General features: G+C 42.6%; 1 protein-coding gene across 6 annotated transcripts in view; it reads left to right on the top strand.

Moving 5' to 3' along the window:
- The window catches only part of CEMIP (cell migration inducing hyaluronan binding protein), a 110,790-nt gene that overhangs the window by 61,077 nt on the left and 29,406 nt on the right, over positions 1-20,307 (top strand). For all 6 annotated transcript variants that reach the window (XM_040706933.2, XM_040706934.2, XM_015292039.4 and 3 more), the window contains 7 exons: positions 4,001-4,071; positions 4,643-4,738; positions 5,357-5,478; positions 7,657-7,798; positions 8,775-8,966; positions 16,494-16,669; positions 17,248-17,457. In XM_040706933.2, coding sequence (XP_040562867.1) covers positions 4,001-4,071; positions 4,643-4,738; positions 5,357-5,478; positions 7,657-7,798; positions 8,775-8,966; positions 16,494-16,669; positions 17,248-17,457 — 1,009 coding nt within the window. The remainder of the gene's footprint in view (positions 1-4,000; positions 4,072-4,642; positions 4,739-5,356; positions 5,479-7,656; positions 7,799-8,774; positions 8,967-16,493; positions 16,670-17,247; positions 17,458-20,307) is intronic.

Raw genomic sequence — 20,307 nt, 5'->3', positions numbered from 1 at the left:
TTTATTCATATTTAAAATGATGTTTTTCCAAGATACTATTCCTATAAGCTAATCATTCCTATTTGTTCTCAAACCATCCCTCAAAGATATAAGAAGCATATCTACATACACACACATTGGGTAGAATGAATTGAGCATTAAGGAGAGTAGGATAATAGCCATGTAACGCTAGCTAAATGCATATAGGTATCTATACAGTATATTTGTCATCTTGTCTAATACTTATTTAAGGACTTGGCAGCACAGAAATTTAGCCTGTGTGAATTTATGCTGTGGACTGTAAATACTTCTGTGACAAATATGGTGTCTATGTTGGCATGTGCACTGCTGAGAATTTTTGCTACTCACCCAACTGTAACATTTATATTTTTGGTGTTTATCTGAATTTACATAGGCACTTTTTTCTCCTTTTGCTGTTTTGTTTTGTTAGAAGTGTGTGTTCCTCTATGGACTGTGGTGTCACTGAGGGGGTCACTCTAAAACATGAAAAAAACATATCTGCCTTGTATGGAGAAATGATTCTGAAGAGCAGCCTATAGGAACACACAAGCGTCAGCTGGGCATGTGCAGATGGAGCAACATTTGGGGCAGTTGATAAAGAGGTTGTGTAAAATCCTACAGGGACTTGTGTGCACCAGGCAGTGCATTTCAGAGACACAAAGCTGCAGAAATAGACTCCAGGCACAGCTACCCCCATCAGTCCAACCCTTTCTCTCATATACTCACATTAAAGCCCAGTATCCTGATGGGTTTCTTTTTAAAGACCAACATTTTGGAAACAGGAAAAGATTTTTGAGCATTATACTTTTTTTCCCAATTTCGCAACAGGAATAAATTGATGGTATTCCCATATGCTTATAAAAGTAAATTGCTCTCAATGTTTTTTAGGCCGCTGTGGTGTTTTAATGCTAGTTTCTCACTTTGCTGTAAATGCTTATAAAGGAAATACCATAGAAAGTCTTGTATTGAAGTGTGACTTTCAGCGTTGCTGCTGTATGTAGTCAGAAAGCTAATCATTGTCATGCTGTTATCTCTAATACCACAATATTTCCCTCTGTAAATAACAGAGACGTGGTGGGTAACACGAAGTAGCAGTAGTTAGTAAATATTGTCTCTCACCAGCATATTGGTATGAGCAAAACTACCTGTATTGTGGTGCAAAGTTTAAAAATTGTATTTTTAGGGGTGTTCTTAGTGGTTATGTTCCAAAACTGTGCAAAATTGTCTGAATGGCAGCTGCTATGAATTTGCAGAGGCAGTTAGATGGCAGGGTGGAAAACAGGCAACTCTGTTGGATGTACCAAGGCTTTTTCCTTATGCAAATGGAACTTCTGCTCTACTTCAGTGTGACGACATTTAGACGTATTGGTTTCCCTTTCACACGCCTATAACTCTTATTAGGGATGTATATACTTGAACTTGAGGTGCTTTTCAGAAATTTTTGGAGAATCTTAAAAAAGAATCAGGATGAGAAAATTGTATACACTTTAGCCCATATGGCAGAAGAAGGCACTAAGGAAGGAAAGAGGATGGATTTTAATTTCAAGCATGCCCATGCACATCTCACTGCTTGGATCCAGGGTTTGCTGACCAGTCCAGCTCCTGGTTATCAGATCTTCTCATGGCTGGGACTGACCTTGAGCAATACTAAGACAAAAATGGTGTCAACCCCAGCTACTAATTTGAGATAGATAATTTCTGTTTCATATTTTCTGAGGTGCCATGTGAGTCAGGCTATTGAGCCATAGGCTGGGTTGTTTTCTCATGGAGGTAGTGGAGGTAGTTACATGGACAAATTCCTATCACCAATTACACCATGTTCAACCAGATTATGAAGTTAAGCAAATCCCCGTTGCTGTAGAAGAGACAACGAGCGATGCTGATTTATGCAAAAAAGGTTCTGTGCCCCTGGCAGTGTTTCAGTTGCTTATTTGCTGAGTCCAGAACATTACGATGCAAGGATAATCTTTTCCAGTGGTGTGCAGTGGCTAGACAAGGGGCAATGGGCACAAACTGGGACATAGGCAGTTCCATATGAACATGAAGAAAAACTTCATTACTGTTTAGGTGACAGCACTGGAACAGGCTGCCCAGAGAGGTGGTGGAGTCTCCTTCTCTGGAGATATTTAAGATCCACCTGGATGCTTTCCTGCTCAACCTACTGTAGAGAACTGCAGGAGTTTGGACTTGATGATCCCTACAGGTCCCTTCCAGCCCCTATGATTCTGATTCTGTGGTTCCTTTTCTATTACTGTTCCTTTGAAAAGTGAATTTGCTCTTTAAGCATGAGTTTTTTTATTTCTTCAACTAATAAATTAAAAGAAGGCCTTTCAGCGCTTGATGACACAGTTGTTCTCTTTGGAACCCCACCCAAATAACACTGGTTTGGCTCTGGCCTTACTGCTCCCTTCATTTCATATAGCCCAAACAGATTGCATGTGTCTATGTGTAAGGGTTGAAAGACTTTATGATTGTTTATGTGATAAACTTACTGAGACAAAGAAGTATTGTAACACATGAAATAGGACCAAATCTTGAGTTGCAGAACTAGCTAGCTTCTTTTTCTTTAGATCATTATTTCAGATTATTATGGGACCTTCATCTTTTCTTGCCATTTGGTGACCAAAGGTTTGAAAAAAAAAGGTTAAAAAAAAAAAAAAAAGACTTATCTTTCCTGCTGAGTGATAAAGTGTCTTTCCTTTCCCCACCCCCTCCTCTCCCTGGATGGAGATCACAGCCCAACAGTGCCGTTGGCAGTTGGCACAGGCAAGTTTTCCGGCATCTGGCTGTCTGGCAGGCTCCCAGATTGTTATGCTGGCCATTTCCCCTGAGCCTGTCCTGTGCTGGGGCTGTGCTGTGGGGATGTGGCAGGGCACAGGGGCCAGTGCTCCCCTGAAGCACAGGGCTGTGGCCCCCAGCAAAGCCCAACTCACACTGGTAGTGATCTGAGCACGCTGTAATGGCTCTCTGTCCACGTTGTCTGTGTTTTCTTCTGAAGTCCCAGAGTAGCTTGTAACTTCACTTATACCAGTAGATGGTAAATGTAAGGTGACCTGTAAGACTCAAGGGTGCATCTTGATGCTTTTGAAACCTCTGGGTATTTTTACTGATAGAGACATGATTTAATCTGTGGGTTGTTTGCTAAATCCAGGCTAAGGGTGAGTGTCTCTCTACCACTCTAAAAGCATATTTGTTATTCTGTTAGTCATTAAGAGCTGGTATGCCAGAATTTCTTCTAATTCAGAGATAAATTTCCCTCTTGACCCCCACTAATTGGGTTCACCTCCAGTGCTGGGAGGTACTTTAGTCTCTGTCTCCATTGCTTACTCGTCCATGTGTTCATTTTCCAGTACTGCTGATAGCTACTGAACCTACTCAACCAATAACTATCAGGCAGTAATGAACTTACTTCTGACACAGGATCAGATCTGAACAGACAATTCAGACTCATAAACCTTTGTCCTCGTTCAATGTTCAAAATGGGAAACTGGACACCCAGGCACTATCTAGGTATTTTTTACTGCCCTTTGCCAGCCTCTCTGTCTATTAGAAATTCTCATGTGTCATTCCAAAGACGATTGTGATATGCAACGTTTCAGCAGCTAAATTTATTTAAGCAGAACTGCTTTTTTTTTTTTTTTTTTTTTTTTTTTTTTTTTTTAATATTCTCTATTGCACACACAGAAAGAAAGATTTTCAGGCTCCCCAAGGATCTGCTGGTGTCCTACGCATCTGTCACACACAAGCCCCTTCAAAGATTTTAAAAGAGAAACACACTGTATTGAGCGAGGATTTGTCTTTGAGCTTCTTTAGCTTGTGATATATTTACTGAAGAAATACAAAATCTTAAGATATTTTTAATTTTAATCAAATTGCCTTGCACATCAATCAGACTGTTCTGAATGTGGAGCCCCTGAGAAATGTAAAAACATTAAGCTATAAAAAAAACACTCACCTTGTGCACGCCATAATTTGATCATTTCTCATTTTGATTTTCCAGGCATCCATGGAGTTTTATTACCGTTAAAGGAAATCCCTCCTCTTCTGTTGAAGACCACATTGAATATCACGGTAATTCATGCACAAAATGCTGGCTTGACATTATCTCTGGAAGTTACTCGCAGTTACAGTTGGTCAGTGGTGTTCTCATTTGACATTGCTTTACGTCAAGCTAAGGACGATTGATGGTTAGAGATATTTAATTGAATGCTCTCTTTACATTTTACTACTTTCAGTTAATGCAGCTGAAGCATCAGACTGTGGGTATAACCTCGGTCATCTGAACCGTGAGATAAAAGGCGGGAGCCTGCACCAGTGTAAATCCTTGTAACTCATTTGAGCTCAGCCTCTGCCTCCCTCTTTGACAAAAAGCTATGGTACAAGCCCCACTCACACAAGCTGAAGATTTGATCAGTCTATCCTGCATTGGTAGCCTCAAAATCTCCCCATAAAACTGTTTTGGTGCAAGCTGAGTCCTCCTGATTGTCCATCGCCTGAAGTCTCTGTAACTTTTGTATGGAAGTTATACTAGGTTAAATCTGGATAATAAACCCAAATTATGCGTATACACACATGGAAAATTACCTTTTCAGTTTTGACATTTTTGAGTGCACTCAGTGATTTTACCATTTTTTAAAAACAGGTCACAAAGGGTCAGCTGTGGCCAAAGTATTCAAACTATTCAAAGCTGAGAATGGAGAACTCTTTAATGTCTCTTCGACTAGTGAGTGGGTTCAAGGTAAGAGGTCTGTTTGCTATTTAACTCAGTGGTAGAGTTGATAAATAGGGTGAACTGTCCTTTTTATTGCAATACTGCTTGGGAAGAGTGGGCTTGCATGTTGCTATTTATGTTGCTACTAACCCAAGTAAAGAACATGCACAGATTCTTTCCTCAATTGTCTCCAGGACTCTCTGGATAACTGGCATTCATTTTCCTCTGTTGCTCTGGGTATGAAATTCCATCTCTTATGATCTAAGATATCACACACAGCCTCTTATTTCTTCTGACTGCATAGTCATCATGTCCATGTTTCAGACAACATACAGTAACTGAAACTTGATCTGAAAATCCAAAAAGGCAGCTAAAGAGGACCGGATCCAAAAGCCATAACTATTAATACTGCTCATACTGCACACTCCAATTATGCAGCTTTTAATAACTCTGCTCTCCTTTGGCTGGATGCTCTTCACAGCATCATTACAAGTGGCTGACAGACTGGCAGGAAGAGGCAGGAATCAGATCATCAGAGAAGAAACTTGTGAATGATATCTGAGATCAAATTATGCTTCATGCGTTTTTGCTGCATTCATTAGGCGTGACTTTCAAATGACTCTTCTTGTTTGCACTTGTCTCCAGATGTAGAATGGACAGAGTGGTTTGAGAAGCCCGAGAAAGCAAGATCTAAAGACATGGAGAAGCTTTCTGACTTCAAAGCTGCTCACCCTGATAAAATCTGTAGGCAGCCCATTGACATCCAGGTAGGCCAGCTTACCTCTTGCTTTAGAGAGACAGCGTGAGTCCTGATGAGAGCCCCCAGAATATTGTGCTTGTCAGTAACTCTTGTTTCTAAATAAAAGACACTGACTGTTTTCCAGCTGTAATATATAACTGACAAGTTCTGTCTTGTTTTGAGACAAAAGTTTGTAGAATTAAGCTCCTTTCAGTAAATTCTGGCTTCTGGCATGAAAAGGAGTACAGATGGGGTCAGGGACAGCACAGATGCTATCGTGAAATATGTGGTTCCCCGCTGGAAGATTGTAGGGGAAAAAAAAAAAAGACATGAACATTTCAAGGTTTTTAAATGATTCTGGAGTGGGACCCTACCTCGAAAATTAATTACAGAATGTAATGAGATGGTATTGCAACCAGCTGTAGTAGTTGGAAAAAATACCAATAAGGTTGCAGCCATTTTTGGAGTCAACTGTTTTGGTTTTCTTTTCCTCTGGAAAGAAGTTTGAATTCTATTTGGAGGTAAACATTAAAATGACGCCATGTGGTTGGGGTGAAGAAATATATCTCTTCTGAGACTACAAAAGCCTATTCAAGCAAAAATAAAACTACCAAAACAAAGCGCCTTTCATTTGTTTTGTTTTGGCAAATGTTAGCCATATGCTTTACCCATCTACCTGTTAAAACAAGTACCAGAGAAGCTTTGCCTATCAAAAAACAATAAAATACTCCATACCTGTGGGAAGCTGAATCTGAGGTTCCTGCATAGTCTGAACTGGTGGATTTTCCTTATTCACATGAATGCAGCTCTTGAAGTAAGTGGGAATGCTGACAGTATGACTGTAAGTTTCCAGGCCTGCATGTTCTAAAGAATCTCCTCTTGAAAAGAAAGGAAAAAAATGCCCTATGACTTTATGCCAGGCCTTAGCAAATCCACATTCATTTCAGCTTCCATATACATGAATTAGAAGTGACAACTTAGTTCAGAGCAGAGGTCAGATGTTCGTTATGATACAGCTCCTTTTAGCTTGTGTATTCAAAGAGAAACAAGAAATGTATTCTTCTGTGCCAGAATCAATCTCTTTTTCCTCTGTTCTGTTAAATTATAGATACTTTTTTTTCCCCATGACCATTAAAAGCAAAACAATTTTTTTTTTAGCTTATCCTGCAGATTTTTGGGCAATTCCTCAGGTAGTGTAACCTGGCGTTTGTTATCACGTTCCTAAAGTCACACTGATTTACACCAGCTGGCCTGCTCCAACTAGGCTGAACGTGAAAATCTGAAGATACAATGATAATAACAGAAGCACAGTGCAGCCAGAGGCACATTCCTTCAGCTGATGGTGTTAATCCTATCTGCAGCAGCAGCGTGGCTGCATTAATAAGGAAGGTCTGCATGAGTGAATTAATCAGGATCAGGCCCTTCATTGAAAGATGGTTTATCTCCTGCTGCCTTGTTAAAATGCATGTGTTATTTGGATTGTCCAATGCAATTAGTTGCATTTTTGTGAAAGGGTCAAGCTATAGAGCTGGACTGTGACCTGAGGAGTGACACTTGCCCCAGCAGGAGCACAGGAGAGACTACACATCCCACTACTTCTTTGTGTGATGCGGCTGTTTCCTCAAGCCTACCGGCTGGTACCTGTATGTGAGAAAAGGCCTCCTCTTCTTGTTCCTTTTGGACCAAGGTTACTGGAACAGCTTTATTTATTTATTTATTTATTTTCCCTTGAGAGCAATTATCACTGACTCATTGAAAGAATTAATGACCCTGCTCTTCTTCTGCAAAGTTCAGGTATAGCTGAGCCACCAGCAATGACATGAGTGCAGCAAAGAGATTTGAGAGCATGAGTTCATTTGGGTACAAGCATCTGTGTTCAGTGTTGTCATCTGACCTCAAACGAATGCCAAAAGAAAATCTAGGGCACCAAGGCCAGATGTTAGTGAAGTTCAGAATACTCCTACCCAAGAAAGCGCATGGTCTTAATATAGATAAAGGAGAGACACATACAACTAGCAATAATCTACACAGTCAGCACATACAATAGCTGTTCTGAAGCACCAGCTGGAGTGCCAGCTGGATAGCACACATACCAATCATCCCATTTTGTTACACAACTGTTGTGCATCACTCAAAGCAAAAGCCTCTTATGATGACATCAGTGTCTGAACGTATCACCAATTTTATATTTCTGTTCTTATTTCAGGCAGAGACCCTCGATGGAACTATTTTAACCACTGAGGTTTTCTACAAGAATGGCCAAGACTATCAGTTTCTGTGCCACGGCAAGGACCAGACAGGTGAAGGTTGCCGGAACTACAGAGTGCGGTTCCTGTGCGGCAGCTCCGGTATGTGCCCCATGTCTGAAAGCCAGACACTTCTGCTTCTCTGTCCTCTGGGATGGCTCTTCGGAGGTAGAAGTAGGTCATCCCTGAGAAAGAAAAGTCATATGTCTCTGGACATCCGAAACAAGATGTCTTCCCCACTGAGTGCTTGGCTTAAGGTAGATGATATAGGTGTAACCCAGACCAACAAAATGCAGAAACGCTGCCTTCCGATGACTGACTTCTGTTCAATGTAAGAACAACTAGAGTAATTTCTCAAACTGAAATTTTGAATGAGCTATTGATGTGAGCGTAGATATAATGGCTGCAGATTTACCTCAGGAAAAGTTCCTGAGCCCTACTAGAGAAAGCAGAGTAATGTCTCCAAAACCAAGCAGCACCATGGGAAACACTTGACAAGTTCCTTCCTATAAATATCTTGACTTGAATTAAAGCATTTTAGGATGAGGCAGGATTAGTCACTGTGTGCAAAGACAACAGGCTTTGAAAGAAATACTTTGTTCTATAGTTATTAATTCCAACACCACTGTGCATAACCTGGCCATTAGACAGGTCATTAGGATTCTTCAGTGCTCAGCTGATGGGAAGAGGAGGATAGAATACAGTTGTTTTGTTGGGAAAAAAACAATTGTTATGTTGAAGACCATTTGGCTGCAGTAAATAACAGTGCTCAGTACCCACAAGAGCTACTACTAGGCGGGTGGGGTGAAAATGAGCCACTCAATGCTACTTCTGAATTTAGCCATAGGATTAGTGGAAAATCCACCTGCACACATCTAACAGAAAACACTTTCTTGTTTGCTTGCTTTCCAAGCTTAAGCCAGTAACAAGCATGATTGGAAGAGTTAACTGTTCTCTACTGAATGAGGAAATCATCTTTTTTGGTGGTGCTCTAGGCCAAAAAAAAAAAAAAAAAAAAAAAAGCTGGCACTTTGTGATAAGATTAACTGAGTCCTCCACCCTTCTTTTGGCTTTGCAGTGAAACCAAAGCTTACGGTAACCATTGACACCAACGTGAACAGCACAGTGCTGAATCTGGTGGATGATGTGAGCTCATGGGAGCCTGGAGACAGGATTGTGGTTGCAAGCACTGACTACTCCATGTACCAGGCGGAGGAGTTCCAAGTACTGCCATGCCCATCTTGCAGACCCACCCAGGTCAAGGTTGCAGGTAAGGTGATTCATCTCGTCAAATTAGTGTTGCATTTCACAAATTCCATCCTTTTCACTGAGTGAACTCTGTTAAGAATCAGAAAAAATGGAAAGACACCTGAGTTTGATGCCTGGCTTTGGTGATGCTTTTGGAAACACATGGTTGTCTTGAAAATCATCTAACCTGATTCTGGTTCCTTTCTGCCTTCACTTTCCATAGCTGACTCTGGGTTTTTTTGTCTTCAGATATATTGTTGAATGGATGTATTTTTTTCATGGAGGCAAATACCAGTCATGTATTTGAAACATTCGGTTTTGTGTATTTGTATTTGAAAATGTATCACTTCCTGGAAAGCAGGAGATGAGCACAGCTGATCTGAGGAGTGTGGTAAGGGAGGATCTGAGTGTGAGAGATTCTAAGGTTATGAAGTAATGGACCAGCTGGTTATTTTCCTAAAAGAATTATATCTAACAAGACAAGTAATCTTTTTAGATTTATTTTTATTTTTGTTTTACTACTAAAGCTACTGTTTCTCTTTTGCTGTATCTCTAGACTGCATTGCTCTGAGGTGATGTATTAACTAAACTTTTCTGGAGTCATGTGGCACATGTAATATCCTGAGTCACAGGAAACGGAGGCTGTAGAGTGCTGCTAAATTAGCCTGAGCAGAAGGAGCAGGGAGCTTTGCAGAGTTGCAGCATTTTTCTGTTGAAGGTGACTAGCACAAATCTGGAACAAATTGCTTTTGATGAGAGGACCTTGAAGTCTAGTGATTATAAGGTGACCTTCAGGCACACTTCCATGGTAAAGCACGTATTGTTACTGCTATGAGCGTGAAAGTGAAATGCAAAGGGGAAGATCTGCATCTGCACTTGAGTCTGTGAGGTGGCCTTTTTCTTCCAGAGCTAGATTTTGGCACAGTAATGAGCAGAACATGGAAATACCAAGTGAGCTGCATCTTTTGATATGATACATGAGCTTTCAGTTGCCATACTTTACGAAAGCAAGTGTAATTTTACAATATAAGAGCATGTAAGAGCTGAAGCCATTTATATGGCAGAATTTGCCTGGTTGTGAAACATGCACGTTACCAGATCTTTTGCTTCTGCTCTGGCAATTGCTTTAGGAAGAGGTTTTGTCAGCATTTACAGTAAGATCTTTCTGAGAAACCATCGGGGCACTTGGAACATCCAATGCACCCGGGATTTTGCTCGGTTCTGTGAAGTGAGCTGCATTATCTCTGATGCAACGTCTTCTGGAAGGTATTGAATGTGCTTCCTTTGGCAGCCACCTCCCCACAGGGCTCTCGCCATTCATTGTTAGACAGTCTGAAAGAGAGATGCTCATCAAGCCAAGAAAAATATTATTCACAGCGTGAATGTATCATAGTCTTATGACTTAAAATGACTAGTAGTTTCAAAGAAGACACATCTCCAAGTTGGATATTTTTCTTGAGCAATTTTGAACTGTTGGAAAAACTGTACCAGACCAGTATGTTACAAATTACATCATGAAGATGATCTTGGAAGATCGTCAGTGAAAATAAAGATGACATATGAATAAATCTCTTAAAATTCCCATAATCTAATGGATCTGAAAAGATCTTGTATTTATCTTTTATAACAATGGTAACTGAGTTAGTTTAAGGAAATTAATAAGGGGTTAAAAACTACAAAAAAGTTAATGTGATTTTCAAGTAAAGAAGCAGTGGAAACACTTGTTAAAGTAATTATGCTCTTGGTCTCCAATTACTCTTTAGGAGAATTAGGACATTCCTTTTATTACCACAAATGACATGAGCACCGCGGCCAAAGTCTGCCTTTACTTATATCCAGGCAACTTCATTGACGTCAATGGGATTTCACTGATTATATAAATCAGGGCAAAATTTGGTCCAGTAGTAACAATCACATCCAATTTTCTTGTAGCAAAAGCACATTCTCACCAGAAAATAAAATCATCTGCCTGATTCTAAGTTCAGCATTGATGAAATAAAACGGGGGAAGGCTGAGCTGTCCCGTGTCTTTAGCAGCCAGGAGGTCTCTGACCTTCTCCATGCCTAACCATCACCTACCAGCCATTGCCCTGAGCCATGATGTGCAATTAGCCAGGATAAGGAGCACTAATGAGCCACGGGGTGGTATCTCCACACTAGGTGAGCATCCCCCTGTGCTTGTGCAGCAGTGCTAGGCTCTGATTTGCATTCGGAAAGCACTTGTCATAAGTGTCTGCTTCCTCTCCTGATGTGAGTTATTCAGGACTGCTTTGCTCCTCCTGAGAAAAGGCTTCCGCACAGATACATTTATACATGGCGTCTCAGGGGATGTCATTTGTAGTAAGTGGCGTGGCCTGATTATCCTGAGAGTTTTAGTTTAACAGCTGAGAACTCCTGAAGTCTGTCCTTTAAAAGACAAATGATAAAACCGTTCCTATCCAGGTGGTTTATGTTCATTTTAATCTCTATGTTTTTTTCCTTTCTTTCTTGGAAATAAACCTAAATTTCAGCTCTGAACTATTTTTCTGCAGTAAAACTCATCTGTATGGACAGCTAATTTGTTTTGGCAGCCACTTGGCTTAACGAGGTTTAATTATAATTGGTGCTCTCATCATTTGTTAGCAGTTTAATAGACATAGTTTAGCATATTGGGACAAAAAAGTCAAATTCATTGTTTAGGTCCTGCCCCATTATATTGATACCTCCTGCTGAAAACTCCTCCTTGCTTTACCGGTTAGAAGTGGCCTGATGAGAGGCTGGACTTCTCCAAATGGCTTAAGAGAGTAAATACTCAATTCCCATTGGGATTCTTTTCAATAGGATTTGGATGTCTAACTGTGGACTTCTGACGGTCTCAGTGTAGGAAGCAAGGGAGGACACGCAGGGACTGATCTTATGTGCTCCCTTATCACAGCAGCTATGCTCAAGTCAAAACTGCAGCCCCCAGAAGGGAACATAGCCTGGGCGAGGGCTCGGCTCCTGGTCAGACGGTCACTACGATAAATGGGGAATTTTTCTCCATCAACCTCCTTTGTTTGACTTTTTTTTTTTTCTCTGTGGGAACAGATTAAAACCTTTTGATCTTGCAGCTTCCCAAGGGCAGGGACGATGGCACAGGGCAGAGGGAGGGAGGAGGAAGGAAGGAAGGAAGGAAGGGTTGTGTTGTGGCAGCATTGGATAGTAGGAAAGATCAAGTGTTTGGTCTAGTTTCCCTGGGAAACAAGTCTTATCTGCATCTTCGTTGCACTGTGTGAAGTTACGACCAATGCTGATAAGTTTCACCATGGAACAGAAAGGATGAAATGCCCTTTTGTGTGTCTATGTGCTCTTGATAAAACAAGAAAAACCTTTTTGTGCATAGCATAATTACTCCAGTTATCCCACGTATTAGCAAATCTGTGATTATGAGCCTACGTATCTTAAATCTAGCTTATGGGGCAGTGAATACTATAGAGAGATGGAGCTACTTGTTAATGATAGAGAACTTTGAATTAAAAATGTAGATACGTAGTGATCTAACAGCTTCCCAGAAACTGCCTGCGTCAGCATTCATTGTGCTCTGTGAAGGTGGGAGAAGTTACTCCACCAGCAAAATTCAGATGCTTTTAGAGATGTAGAGGGTTCTCTTTAGAAGTTGACATCGTTTTTGCTGGAACTTGCCAGAAGCTCTTTTTTGAGGCATCCCTGGTGCTTGAGGGTTGGGCAGGAAGCCCAACTGTGTAAGGCACCTTTCTAGCAGTCTTTTCTTTCTTCTGTCTGTGGGCATTACTTTGAACGCCTTGTCAAGTTTCGTCCTTTCTGCTATAAGTCCTTTCTCTCAAAACCTACTTTCTCTTGATTCATTAAGATGTCAGACGGTCGTGTATGACTCAAGACTGGTCAGATCTCTCAAGCCATGCTGAGTTGCATTTCAGGCATGCAAGAGCAAATCCCATCAAACCAATTCAGAACAATGAGGATTTGATAGGATGTTTGCGTGAACATTTGTCAGTTATTAAATATAATGCGACAGGGGCATTACCACCAGTGATGACAAGCTTTTGGCAAAAATGCTAAATCTGACAGAGGTCTGGGCTGGCATCTGCAATGAGTTGCACGGGTTTTAAAGGTGCCCTGAAGGATTTATTGTCACTGCGTAATGTGAGTTACGCAGGCAAGTTTGTATTTAGAGCGGTGATGCAGTGACACAGCTGCACAGGGAGGTGGTGGAGTCACCATCCCTGGAGGTGCTCAAGAACCGTGGGGAGGGGGCACTGAGGGACATGGTCAGTGGGCATGGTGGGGGTGGGTTGGGCTTGGACTGAATGATCTTAGTGGTCTTTTCCAGCTTTAATGATTCTATGATTTCCTTTAAGAGCTCTGGTTTAGGAAACATTAAAAGACCATGGGAGGGAAGGGCTAATCCACAGAGCCTGGAGGAGAACAAAAGACCCCTTAGAGAAAAAGAACAAATCCAGGCACATCGTAGCTCCACTTCATCTTCACCAAATACAGACTTTCAGATGCCTGATTCATTTCTGAAAGAGAGATGTGGCACTTTATGGCATCTAAAGCCGAAGCATTTAGAAGTGTAGAAATATACCAGGGAGGTTTTTCAGAGACATCTCTGAGTGTTACTCACCAGAGATGAGCACCACCCACACCTGGAGCTGCTGAAACAGTTCTACGTTTCCACCCTTCCCAAGTGTGATAAAGCCTGAGCCCAGGCTTTGGGGTTAGGTTCAGGTACGGCAGGTTTTCCTGGAGCTTTGTACAGCTTGGAGAGACTCGGAACTGCTGTGATGTTGACATAAGTGTGTCTTTGATTAGTGGATCATCTATGTTTATCTTAATGCATACTTTCTTTTAATAATTACCTTCTCCTTACTAAGTGCCCTGGTGACTTTAATAGTCACTGTCTTGAGTCATGAGCATGGAAGTGGTCTCCTATTTTGCTGAATCAAGACCTTTGTCAGCAAGCCCATACATTGATGCAGGTTTTCCCCACGAATTAACATTTTGCTAAGAGAAGGCACTGGTATGACAAAGAGAGCAGCAAACCCAGGGCGTTCTTTTGAGCTCAATCACATGGGCCTGTTGTGGGGATATGTAATCTGTGTCAGCATACGGCTTTGTTTGGTTTAGATTATAACACAGCACAAGCCTGGCTCGCCAGCAAAGCAACATCTGTCCGTGAGGGATGCAGCACGAATGTGCTCAGAGGTGGGATGGTGAATCAGTGACCCTGCGCTCATTATTGCTTGGGCAATCCCAGGCATGGCTTTGATGCTGAAGCAGGAGGCACAGCCCTCCCATATTCTCAGCACGGAGTTGCCTTTCTTAGCACCAAACCACTTCTGGGCTGGTTTGCCAACCCCAAGGCTTGGGTTTGCCCATGCTCAGATGTCACATCGCTCCCCGGGGAGACGAGCAGCAGCCTGGCTTCAGGTTTACAGCCCTGCAGCAGGACGCTCCCAGTGCCACGTGAACTGCCCAAGCGCACCACAGAGCAGTCTCCTTTGTTTCATTTCTTTCCTCATGCCAATCACCGGCCGTGCCGGTGGAGGTGCCACGTGTCTATGGACGCACATCGCAGTGCTTCTGGCCCCATGGGAAGCGCCTGGTGCCAGTTTCCAGCAGGAATTGACATCACCGGAGCGATCCCGTGCCCGGCTCTGTCTCCCGTGAGCCGTGTCAGCGGGATGGCCCCATGGCCGTGGGCAGCTGGGATTTCTGGCTGCCGGGAGGAGAGGTTTGTTTTTCAGAACTCTGTTAAAGGAGCTATTATTCAAAATCCACTTTCACGTTGCAAGGGGATTGCTTTCCGTCTCTCCTTTTATCTCCAAACAAGTCAAGTCAGCAAAAGCACAAAGTGAAAAACATGCACCCAAGGAGTTATATTTAGAAACTGGTTAGTGCGTATTTAACATTCCTGCCAGTGCTTACGCTATTTTGCATGTCTGGACTGGTTTTAAATTAAATTAAATACATGCAAGCATGACATTTATTATTCTAGAGCTCAGCACATAAATAACAAAACTGCCCATCTAATTCCACTGCCACAAATCCTGGGGATGTGGCTTGAAATAGGACGTTCTCAAGATTATCTGAACTTCTTCCTGCATTTCAGTAAATCAAGGAAAGGTCAGCACGGGGGGAAACTAAAAGGTAACAGCTTGAAAATGGTTTCATAACCTGTGGCTGTGTTCTCTAGCAGAGCTGCTCAAGGGTACAGCATGGGGCATCCCCGTGCAGAGGACACCACTGCCAATGCTTTTGTAATAGAAGTGAATAAAGGAAGCAGAGCTGTTTTGTGGGTAAGCTGGGTCTGATGTTGGCCACAAACCTGAATAGACCTGGCTCATGGCAGCTCTGCAGGGAAGCTCAGGGCCTTTCTAGGAAAGAAACTGCAAATGCAGGTGAGGTGCAAACCCATGGCCCCTTACTGCCCTCATTTTTGGGGCTGAGCATCAAATTCCCACAACGCTCTCCATCCACGGCAGACAGTGGTGTGAACCTTGCCTTGCAGGCAGCAAGAAAACCCCAAAACCCCAAACCCCAAAACCCAGTATCGCCTTTGGAACCCCAGTATCGCCTTTGGACTACACTGCTCCCAGCACCAGGAGAAAGGGGAAGTGAATGGTGTTTGCTTATCTGTATTATAAAGTCATAGCAGTGTGTTTTGGTTAAAATAAGAATGTTTCAATGTTCAAAATCCTCCACGCAACTTGGCACTTCTACTGCAGCACAAAGTGCTTCACAGTGATAGCCAGGCTTTGGGCTTGCCATTTGTTTTTAATTACTGCTTTGAATGATTCCACTGAAATGAAATACATGCAAGTGTAGCATTCCTGAAAGTTCAGTGTTTACTTAAAGAGTTTATTACTTATTTTTACTGGAATAATACAGAATGTAGTCCGTAAGATGAACCTTTTCCCAACTGCATTCTCTGCAGAAAGCCAAGGAAGGAAGGAAGGAGCATGAATATGTTTGAATGAAATTACAGCAAAGACATTATTTTGCTCTCTAGGCATCCACAGTGCCTGAGCTTTACCCCTTTATGTTCAGGGCAGGGAGGGCTCTCTGTGGTTTTAAGCCCTCCACGGAGCCAGGTGTGTTTGTGAAGGCAGGTTAGGAACGATGTGGTCTGGCATGCAGTCCTATCAGCTGCTGATGTGCAGGGCAGAGGGAGGTGTTGGGAGCAAGCCGGAGATGTGCAGGCAGATCTAAATTGAGAGTTCAGGATAGCAAACAGGGGGAGGTTTTGCAGTTCTGAAGTGATCAGTCTCTTTCTAAGGTAGGAGAAGTATTTTGTCTAACAGCCTGTTGGTTTAGCTCCCTGGCTAACTGGAGCAACTTCAGACCAAAAATCCCACTTCCTCTGTTGCAAATGTCTCAGCAGGATATAGAGGGACACCTGTGCTCCAGCCTTCCGCCTTTTGAGGAGCCAGCCAACAGTTTTTGCTGATTCCAATGCTCTTTTCATTATCAACCAACCCCACCACAGGAAGCACAAGGGGAAACCAGCAGCGCTGGCAGAGTAACTCTGAAAATGGATCTTGTTCCTGCAGGGAAAGCAGCATACCTCCACGTTGGCGAAGTCATTGATGGCGTCGACATGCGGGCAGAAGTGGGGCTGCTGAGCAGGAACGTTGTGATCATGGGCGAGATGGAGGGGCAGTGCTACGAGTACAGCAGCAAGTTGTGCTCCTTCTTTGATTTCGACACCTTTGGGGGACACATCAAGGTAGGGCTGGAGCCTTCCCCTTGCACTTTCCTCCACCCAGCCGCACCTTCACGTACTGAGAAAGTCAGGCTGCAGGAATGGAGGAATCTCTTGTGTCAGCTGCTGAGCAAGCAGCCCCTCCCTGTGGTGCAGCAGATCCACCCCACTGCTGCTGCCCATCCCTCACCTTTGAAATACACCCCTGCAGACGTTGCTCACCCAGTGAGGCTGGTGCTCAGCCCATCCAGGATGCAACCTCCATATCCCGATTCTAGTTTTCCCCAAATTCTGGTGGTGATCAGTCCAGGAGGTTCATTTTGAGCCCAAGTGACAGAAACTCATGGGAAACATTAAATCGGAATGTTTTTTTCTTCCAAAATAAAGTCAAAAGTAGCCATGACAGCAGTGATGGTATCACAGAGCAGCTATGGTCACATTAGCCATCGTGACCCTCTGCCTTACCCTGCAGCCATACACTCCCTCACACATAGTAAATCTCTCTAGCAGATACATCTGTTGCTCTGCGTCCCTGTATTCCCCCTCCCTCATGCCCTCAACAGTCTTTTATCTTTCTTGACTGACGTTCTGTCATTCTCCAGATCGGTCTTGATTTTAAGGCTACCCATCTTGAAGGTCTCGAACTGAAATATATGGGCCAGCAGACAATGGGGCATTACCCAATTCACTTCCACATGGCTGGAGATGTGGACGAGAAAGGAGGCTACAACCCTCCGACATATGTGAAGGATGTCTCCATCCACCACACCTTCTCCCGCTGTGTCACAATCCACGGATCCAATGGTTTGCTGGTAAGAAACCCCAATGTCTACCTTACAGATCCAGGCACCAGTCAAATTATTTTGTCATAGTGTGAATACAGCTTAATTACTGCAACGCAATGTGTTTTATTGTTGGAACTGGTATCTGTTGCTTTCTCCTCGTTACATAGCTACATGTTCCAGGCATATTTCAATCTGCATTCTTAAAAAGGAGGAGACAAAGTGGCACTGCAGGCTGTGTGTGACTCAGAGCAGGCAGAGCTGGCAGAGCTCTTGTTTGTGTGCAGGGATGTCTCTGGACCAGCCCGTCTCTAATGAGTAGTTGGACCTAGCTATAGACAGAGCTTGCTATTTAGAGACGATAATGAGAAGGTTTAAGTGTGCTTCATCTCTCCTGTAATAAAGCTTTGGGTTTGCAATGCCATTCACAACTTTAAGCATTCACAGAGCTCTGGTTTGTCAGAATTAATCTCCAAAACAGAAAATCCTTTTGGATAAATCTATATAACAACATGTGCTTATCAGACACTTCACAGTGCACCAGAAGTGCTTAGGAACACAGTCAGATTCTCCCTTAGATGTAGAGATGCCTCCTTCTTTTTTGTAAGTGTGCAAAGGGAAAACATTATCATACTGAGCATCCTGGTACAGACCCCAGAAGGCTTTCCTCACTGCCACCCCACCTCTGTTTCCTGGCTTCCTCAAATAGCACAGTTGCTCCTTTGGCACTTCTGGGATAGGAATAAGTTGTGTTGGTCCCAGCCCTTGTTGCTTTATTTGTCTTAAATTCCCCATCATTTTAAGACAGTATCTTCAAGGCAACTACACTAAGAATTTCAGATATGGTATTTTCCACCCACCTGATGATGGTAAGGAAACCAAGATCCAAAACATGCTGAATGAATGCTGGTCCTGAAACTAAATATCCAGTCAGCTCCACTCACAAAACCAGACAGGAGAAAAGAGAAATTTTTACTTGCATTCAGGAAGTATAAGGATGTGTATCCCAATAGCAAAGCAGTTGAGGATGTGGAATAAACATCAAGTTTGACTATGCAACATTTTTCCCAAGTATCAGTTCAAATACAAAGTCTTCCTTTTGGCAAGGAATGCAGGCTACTGCCTCCAAAAGTGGCAGCAGTGTAAATGGAAGTCACAGGCATAATTAGAATGCACAGAAGTTAAAGAGAGGGCACTGAAACTGCAGTTCCAGAAAAGGAATGGCTTTTATCTTCTATTTGTGAATCCTGCTTCTGATCTCTGTCCTTCTAAGCTTATAACATGAAATCTAGTGACTGAACTCATCTTGTGGGGGGAAATATATATATATATACATATGACACTCAGGGTCATATGGGAGCTGTCCATTCCAAGTCACCAACACAGGGGTTGAGCATGCAATGAATATGCACAGTAGAAGGGCATTGTTTCAGGATCTGTGTGCCGCAGAAGGCTCTTACCAATGGCACCATAAACACACTATCTGTGTATGCAGAGTTTGTACAGCTGTTGGTGAACTGCAGACCAGCTAGAGCCCTGCTTATCAATCTGACATGAGGTCTTAATTCCTTATTCATTAGTAGTTGCCAAAACAAATGCCCTGTGCCTGGCATTTTTTGTACTGGTCAGATAAATAGACTTGTATAGAGCATTTGGAAATAGATCTGTCTCTGCTGCTTTCTCCAAGTGACAAGTGTGTTTCGGGGGATGCGTGGCAGAGGGATCCATGTGCTCATGCTTTTCAGCCATGATGACACGATGAAATTCAGACAGGCTGAGGCAGCTGATGAAAACAGCTTTCTCTCTTGCTGTTACTCAACAGCCACTGCTCCCTAAATGACCATGGTTTGCCTTCAGGAAAAGAAACCCTACAGAAATCTTAGATTTTAGGATGTAAAATCTGAACTGTTAAGAATTTAATCTCTGCTGATTATAATTTATCAAAATGTGCCAATACTAAACTCTACATTTAACCTATTTTTTATTCTAACCATTCAAATATTGCTAATGGCTGAATTGAAAGCCGCAGTGAAGTAAAGCAATCTGTTTGTTCAGTTTCATCAGAGAACAGGTACTCCATAGGTTGCATCACTTAAATGGTGTTTCATTGCTCAGACATCTGCAGTTAGCATCTCCAAGCCTCGATTCTTCAGGTGATTCCACTGCAATCTCCTCATCTGCTTTCCGATTCTGTTTCCCTTCCTTTCCTGTTCCTTCTGCCCCAGATAAACTCATAGGCACCCATGTGGGTCTCTGGTGAGTTGTATGGTTATTCTGTGTATTTCCTAGCTGCCTACTATCTTTTGACTTGGGCAACACTACTTGTTTCTACATGCATGAGCACCATTTGTACAGACAGCAAACAGCTCCTTCTTCCCTCAGGTAACATTCATTCCCTCTGAAGTCAGGGTGATCCAAAGCATGCTTTTCTGAAGGAAAACTCTCCTTGATGATGTACATGAACCGGACTTTGAAAGTAGCCATGCAAAACATCCAGCTGAACTGTTAAACCTCAGCATAGCATAGCATTTAAGGATGAGTTTAACTGTAGGCCATGGATTTCCAAGGAGTTTTTCACATGACTGCAGTTAAGTACCTGTGCAAAAGCTTTTAAGAGCTATCTACTTAACCCTGATGGCAGAATTTTTTCTGTGGGTCTGCGCATTGCTGCTGAAAGTCCCTATCCCAACAGTATCTCACTTCCCTCAGTGAGTTTTTCTGTGCTTGTCTACAAATTCACATTCACTGGGAGGCACAGAGGGTCCTTCTGGAAACAAACCTGTAGAAATTCTCAGCATAATTGTTGACAATTCCAATAATTACCCAATGTTTTCTTTAATACGTTGGCCATAAAACCACCTAGTTACACCACTGCAATCC

The sequence above is a fragment of the Gallus gallus genome, chromosome 10 (genome assembly GCF_016699485.2).
Source record: "Gallus gallus isolate bGalGal1 chromosome 10, bGalGal1.mat.broiler.GRCg7b, whole genome shotgun sequence".
Classification (NCBI taxonomy): domain Eukaryota; kingdom Metazoa; phylum Chordata; class Aves; order Galliformes; family Phasianidae; genus Gallus; species Gallus gallus.
This window is presented reverse-complemented; position numbering and strand designations above follow the sequence as displayed.